The 6,726-nt window shown below is 53.7% G+C and overlaps 1 protein-coding gene across 1 annotated transcript; it reads left to right on the forward strand.

Annotated features, from left to right (window-relative positions):
• The first annotated feature begins 2,687 nt into the window (after positions 1-2,687).
• Positions 2,688-5,708, forward strand: NPBWR2 (neuropeptides B and W receptor 2). The gene is made up of 2 exons (XM_064167443.1): positions 2,688-2,745; positions 2,871-5,708. The coding sequence occupies exon 2, from the start codon at positions 3,857-3,859 to the stop codon at positions 4,853-4,855; it is 999 nt and encodes a 332-aa protein (XP_064023513.1). The 5' UTR covers positions 2,688-2,745; positions 2,871-3,856; the 3' UTR covers positions 4,856-5,708.
• Positions 5,709-6,726: the final 1,018 nt, after the last annotated feature.

Here is a 6,726-nt window from a genome sequence, read left to right on the forward strand (position 1 = left end):
TCTAGTTCCATGAGTCAAAAGAGTGAGGACAGACTCTTCTCAGTGGCACCCAGTGGCAGGACAAAGGGCAACAGGCACAAGCTGGAACCCAGGAGGTGGTGGCCAGGAGGCTAAGGAAAGTTCTCTGCCACATGTGGAGTACTGGGGCCAGGTCTGGGCTCACCCCAGCTCAAGAGAGACAGGGAACTACTGGAGGGAGTCCAGCAGAGGCTGCACAGATACTGAGTTGCCTGGGGCAGCTCTGTGAGGAGCAAAGGCTGAGAGCCTGGAGGAGAGCAGCCTGAGAGGGAAACTTCCCAGAGCTCAGTAAGAGAACAAAGGGTGAGGGGACAAGAGAATGGTGCCCAGTGACAGAACAAGGGGCAGCAGGCACAAAATGCAGCCCAGGAGGTTCCATTTGGAGGTTCTCTTCCTCCTCTACTCTGCTCTAGTGAGGCCACATCTGGAGCACTGGGTCCAGCTCTGGGCTCCCCAGTTCCAGAGAGGCAGAGAACAGCTGGAGAGAGTCCAGCAGAGGCTGCAGAGCTGCTGAGGGGCCTGGAGCAGCTCTGTGAGGAGCAAAGGCTGAGAGCCCTGGGGCTGAGAGCCTGCAGAAGAGCAGCCCCAGAGGAGAGATGAACAATGCTCAGCAAGAGCTGAAGGGTAGGGGGAAGAGGATGGGGCCAGGCTCTTGTCAGTGGTGCATAGGATAAGGAGCAACAGGCACAAAGTGGAACCCAGGAGGTTCCATCTGACCAGGAGGAGAAATTGTTTGGTTTGAGCATGCAGAGCCCTGGAGCAGGCTGCCCAGAGAGGTTGTGGAGTCTCCTTTAGAGAGCTTCCAACCCTTCCTGGCCACTGTGCTCTTGGGCAAGCTGCTGTGGGTGCCCTGCTTTAGCAGGATGATCTCCAGAGCTCCTTTCCAACCCTAACCATGCTGAGATGTCCCAAAACACACACCACTTGGCCAAGGCAGTGAAACAACCACTTGCAGCACAACATCATTTGGGCAGTGACAGGACAACTTCCCAGGGCTCTGAGATGTGCTTGATGCTGAAAACCAGGAAGCCACCACAGGAGGATTTCTCAGTGTGGGACACTTCTACACCCTTTTACCCTGGGCAATAGCTCTCCCTCAGCAAACTGAGCATCACATGCTCGTGAAATTCTCTTCTTCTCCTATTTCTTTTTGACAAAAAGCACAGCAATTCCTGGAAAACTGCCTCCCCCCTGCAGCCCTATCAAACTTTGCTTTCCCTTACAAGGACTTCTAAGCTGTGCCAGCTTCCCCAGAACAGGCAAGAGGAGAGCTCAGGGGGGTCTTTCAGCTGAAGCAGCATCCTCCATATCATTCCCACAGAGCATCTTGGGCAATCTTACATTTGTTTCATTTTGCTCAGGCTCAGTGGCTGCTCAGATTGGGTTTGAGCTGCAGGAAGAATTTGTGTGTTGTGCCCAAGTGGCCAAGAAAGCCAATGGCATCCTGGGCTGGCTCAGGAGCAGTGTGGGCAGCAGGGCAAGGGAGGTTCTTCTGCCCCTGTGCTCAGCACTGCTCAGGCCACACCTGCAGTGCTGTGTCCAGTTCTGGGCTCCTCAGTTCAAGAGAGCTGTTGAGGTGCTGGAAGGTGTTTGGAGAAGGGCAGCAGGGCTGGGGGGGGGCCTGGAGCACAGCCCTGTGAGGAGAGGCTGAGGGAGCTGGGGGTGTGCAGCCTGCAGCAGAGGAGGCTCAGGGCAGAGCTCATTGCTGCCTGCAGCTGCCTGCAGGGAGGCTGTAGCCAGGTGGGGTTGGGCTCTGCTGCCAGGCAGCCAGCACCAGAACAAGGGGACACAGCCTGAAGCTGTGCCAGGGTAGGTCTAGGCTGGATGTTGTTAGGAAGTTGTTGTCAGAGAGAGTGATTGGCATTGGAATGGGCTGCCCAGGGAGGTGGTGGAGTGGCCGTGGCTGGAGGTGTTGAAGCCAAGCCTGGCTGGGGCACTTAGTGCCATGGTCTGGTTGGTTGGGCAGGGCTGGGTGCTAGGTTGTGCTGGCTGAGCTTGGAGCTCTCTTCCAACCTGCTTGATTCTATGATTCTGTGTATGCTGAGCCTGAAATCTTTACCAGCTGCTGAAAGTCAGCCAGAGCCACTGTCCTCAGGAGCTGCCTGAGTGCACTGAAGTGTTTGGTTCCCATCAAGTTATTTGTGCAGCTCCAACCCTGCACCCAGCTGAGGAAAAGCCACCTGAACCTCTCCCCACACACACACCTCAGCACCCAAACCCAGCACAGGTCTGCCAAGGTACAGCTGTTTGCTTGTTCATTTTCAGCACTGTAGTGTTGGTCACTCTCCTCCCTCTCCCTTCACCCCTCCCCACCCGCTTGCATCTTTGTTAAATGTTCCCTATGGAAGCAGTTTAGTACCCCCAACATTTCCAGTACCCCTCACTCAGCCCTGAGGGCTCCTCAATATCTCCCTCACTCCTGAAGGGATGCAGCCCTGGAGCATCGGCTGCTCACCAGCATCCTCCTTATTTACTGTTTAAATCACCCTGCAGAGAGGGGAAAAAAAACTTCCCCCCCCCTCCCCTCTCTCCTTTCCCTGGTGTGAACAAGTGCTAATCACTCAGACATGCAACGCACACCCAGAGCCACCATGCTGATGTGACTGCAAAGCTGGGGAACGTCAGCATCCTGGAGACCCTCCTCCGGCTCCCAGTAAAGAGAAGAGGCTCAAACAGAGCTGGAGGAGCAGCAGGTGCTGGAGGTGGCAGCCAGAGCTACTTCACCAGGTAAGGGACACCTCATCCCTCAGTCCCCGTCCCTCCTCGTCCCGCTCACTTCACTGCTGTGGAGTGGGGCACTTCTCTTGGCACAGCCTGGGCACCAGCTGCCAATCCTTCGATCTTCCCAGCAGGGGGTCGCTTGTTTGTTCACTTCCCTGCGGAGGAATTCTTGGAAGCGAGGGGTCAGGAGACAGGGACGGACGTGGATGTGGACAGATGGGGGCAATTCTCGCTTGGGCTCTGAAGTGGATTTGCTTTCGGGCTACTTCTGCTCCCTTCTCCTTGACTGATCCTGAAGTTGGGGGCTGTGAGGTTTTCCGTCCATCTCTGCCCAAGTCTGATGTGCTGCCACAGTTTGCCGCGGGGGTGCTCCTCGTATCGACTAAGATCCTGCCTTAACCCTCGCTTGAAGACTTGCTTTAATCGTGCATTAAGCTGCTTTCACCCTTACTTTGGAGAATAATCATTACCCTCTCTTCCTTCCCCCCCTCAACCCCCTCCCTTCTTCTGCTTCTTTCCTTTTTTTGGAGTGGGGAGTAGCCGTGGTGGAAACCTCTCCTTAATTTGCGAGATGTCAGCGAGGAGCCTGAACTCACACAAAGGCACTAATTAACCACTGCGACGCTTCTGCTCCGGCGTGGAGAAACCTCAGCTCTGTGCCAGTGAAGCAGCAGCTGCCCCTCAGCCCCCCCTGCACAAGGGCTGCGAGCAGGCAGCCGGGCACAAAGCTCTGCCTCTGCTCTGCCCGATCAGGACTCGCTGCAGACAGCCGAACTGGAGCCGCTTTGACTTCCCCAGCGGAGAAAAGCCAAAGCTCGCTGGGATGCTCTCCAAGGAATTCCCCATCTTATGTAAGGAGTTATAATTCTTTTGTGGATGGAGCTTTACTTGTTGGGGATTTCCTCCCTCCCCACCCCCCTCCTCTCTGATCACTTACAAATGCAGCTTCTCCAGCGGTGGAGGTAAGTCAGATGGTCCATGCTGCCTCACAACCCACTCTTTGGAGTTAACCCACTTCTAAATGAGACAGCAGCCGCTTCTCTCAGGAGGAAAAAGCTCTCCTTTCCGGGCTAGCAGGGCTCCCAGTGACACCTGAGGTGGGCTGTGACCAGCGAGCATGGGAAACAGCTCTCTTTGGGATGATCTGAACAGCACTTGCAGCAGCGCAGGCAACAGCTGCTACCTGGACAGCAGCATGAGGTTCAACTTCACCTTCCAAGAGCCAGCAGCCGATTTCTATGTTGTCCTGCCTGTGATTTACTCGGTGATCTGTGCCGTTGGGCTCACAGGCAACACGGCTGTCATTTATGTGATCCTCAAGGCCCCCAAGATGAAGACTGTGACCAACATGTTCATCCTGAACCTTGCTATCGCCGACGACTTGTTCACGCTTGTCTTGCCCATTAACATCGCTGAGCACCTGCTCCACTACTGGCCCTTTGGAGAAGTCCTCTGCAAGGTCATCTTGTCCATAGACCACTACAATATCTTCTCCAGCATTTACTTCCTGACAGTGATGAGCATAGACAGGTATCTGGTGGTGCTGGCTACAGTCAGGTCCAAGAGGATGCCCCATCGCACCTACCGGGCGGCCAGGATCATCAGCTTGTGCATCTGGTTCCTGGTCACCATCATAGTCCTCCCCTTCATCATCTTTGCCAACGTCTACATAGATGACCTGGAGATCAAGAGCTGTGGGCTCAATTTCCCCAAGCCTGAGAGGTTTTGGTTCAAAGCCAGCAGGATCTATACCCTTATCCTTGGCTTTGCCATTCCAGTCTCCACCATCTGCATCCTCTACACCATGATGCTCTACAAGCTGCGGAACATGCACTTGAACTCGAACGCTAAAGCCCTGGACAAAGCCAAGAAGAAGGTCACCATCATGGTCTTCATAGTCCTGGCTGTGTGTCTCTTCTGTTGGACACCCTTCCACTTGGCCACCATCGTGGCTTTGACCACGGACTTGCCACAGACCTCCGTGGTCATTGGGATTTCCTACTTCATCACCAGCCTCAGCTACGCCAACTCCTGCCTGAATCCCTTCCTCTACGCGTTCCTGGACGACAGCTTTCGGAAGAGCTTCCGCAAGATGCTGGAATGCAGAACTTCTTGAACAGGGGCTCGGAGAGCCTCCCCGTGGCAGTTTTGCAGGCTGAAGGGGGTGGTCGGTGGGTGTGCAATGGTCTCCCTTTCGTTCCAGTGTAGCGTTCGTGTCGTTGGCATTCACATGTCTTGTCCTGCTTACTCGCAGCTCCGGCGTTGTCCTCTCCTCTCTGCACCTCCCAACTTCTTCTAAGTCTCTAGGTTCTTTCTTTGAACGCCACACTCCGAGGCATTAAGGACTGAAAGCTTCCTCTCCAGAGGTACTTTTGCTACGCTGCGGTCCTTTATTGCCACCTGCTGTATGGCACAGGCAAGCCGGAGAGCAGCTTTCAGATCCACGAGTGGGTAGAACCATAGGAGTGCTTCAGTTAGAAAAGCCCTCCTAAGATCATCAGGTCCAGACACTGACCTGACACCACAGTGACCATTAAACCACGTCCCAAATTGCCCTGTGTACACATCTTTGTCTGGAGCATTGTCACGGAGCAGAGCTCACAGCACTTCCAGTCAAACAGCAAGGAGAGAGAGGCTGCAAAACGAATACCTGGAGGAGAACACAAACCCTTCTGAACTCTCTGTGTGCTAGAACTTGGGGTTTGATGTTGAGGGCTGCCCACCTGCCACCCCCTCCCTCCAAATCTTCTTTCCTAAATTAACACAGGTTAACTTTAAACCAAAAAAAAAGCAAGATTTGGGGAGAGGGGGTCCTTAAAAGGAGCATTAAGCATCACACTACACAAACACCAGGGCAGCTGTGGCAGTTTGTGCTTGAGGTTATTTTTAAACCAATGGTTCCTGTCAAGTGTCAAATACATATATATATATTTATTTATTTAAGAGTAATGAATAAAACAGCCCTTGTGTGGGGGGAAACAAAATAGAGACTGGTCCTTCTTTCATTGGAGAGAGCTTGAACTGCTCCTCCTGTGTCTTCCCTGATACAGATGCTGCATTTTCCCTGCTGCAAAAGAAAATGCTGGAGATTGATAACCAATTGAAGGTGGTTTGCAAGCCACTGCCAAGCTCTACAGCTAAAGCTCCTTACAGCATCATAGAGATCTTTAAGATCATCAAGTCCAGCTGCTCACCTAGAACTCACCATCCCACCACTGCTGCTAAGCCACATCCCTCAGCTCCACACCTAAACACTCCCAGGGGTGGTGACTCCACCACCTCCTCGGGCAGCCTGTTCCAGGGTTTGGCAACCCTTTCTGTGAAGGGCTTGTTCCTAACATCCAACCTAAACCTCTCCCTGGTACAACTAGAGGGCATCTCCTCCTATCCTGTCACTTGCTGCATGTGAGAAGAGACCAATCCTCACCTGGCTCCAACTTCCTTTCAGGGACTTATAGAGAACAATGAGGTCTTTAACAGGTGAAGAGTAAAAAAGCTTTATCAGAACCAGGACTTGAGAAGGAGTCTGGAGATCACAAAAAAACCCTACCAAAACACACTAAAACCTTCAGGAACTGCCCCAACCATGCTGGAACTCCAGCACCCTTCTCTTAGCAAGGGAACCTCTCCCTCCAGGGAGGTGAGCACCCCTCCATGGCTGAAAGATGGGAGATGTGAAGTCTCACCTTCACCATCCACCTACAGAGATGAGCAAGGCTCATAGCTAAGGACTGGTCCCTAGCAGAGCTGCACCACAGCCACATCCAGCCCTTAGCAGATGCACCACAGCCATCTCCAGCCCTTAGCAGAGCTGCACCACAGCCACATCCAGCCCTTAGCAGAGCTGCACCACAGCCACATCCAGCCCTTAGCAGAGCTGCACCACAGCCACATCCAGCCCTTAGCAGAGCTGCACCACAGCCACATCCAGCCCTTAGCAGAGCTGCACCACAGCCACATCCAGCCCTTAGCAGAGCTGCACCACAG

This window comes from Pogoniulus pusillus, chromosome 29 (assembly GCF_015220805.1).
Source record: "Pogoniulus pusillus isolate bPogPus1 chromosome 29, bPogPus1.pri, whole genome shotgun sequence".
Taxonomy (NCBI): domain Eukaryota; kingdom Metazoa; phylum Chordata; class Aves; order Piciformes; family Lybiidae; genus Pogoniulus; species Pogoniulus pusillus.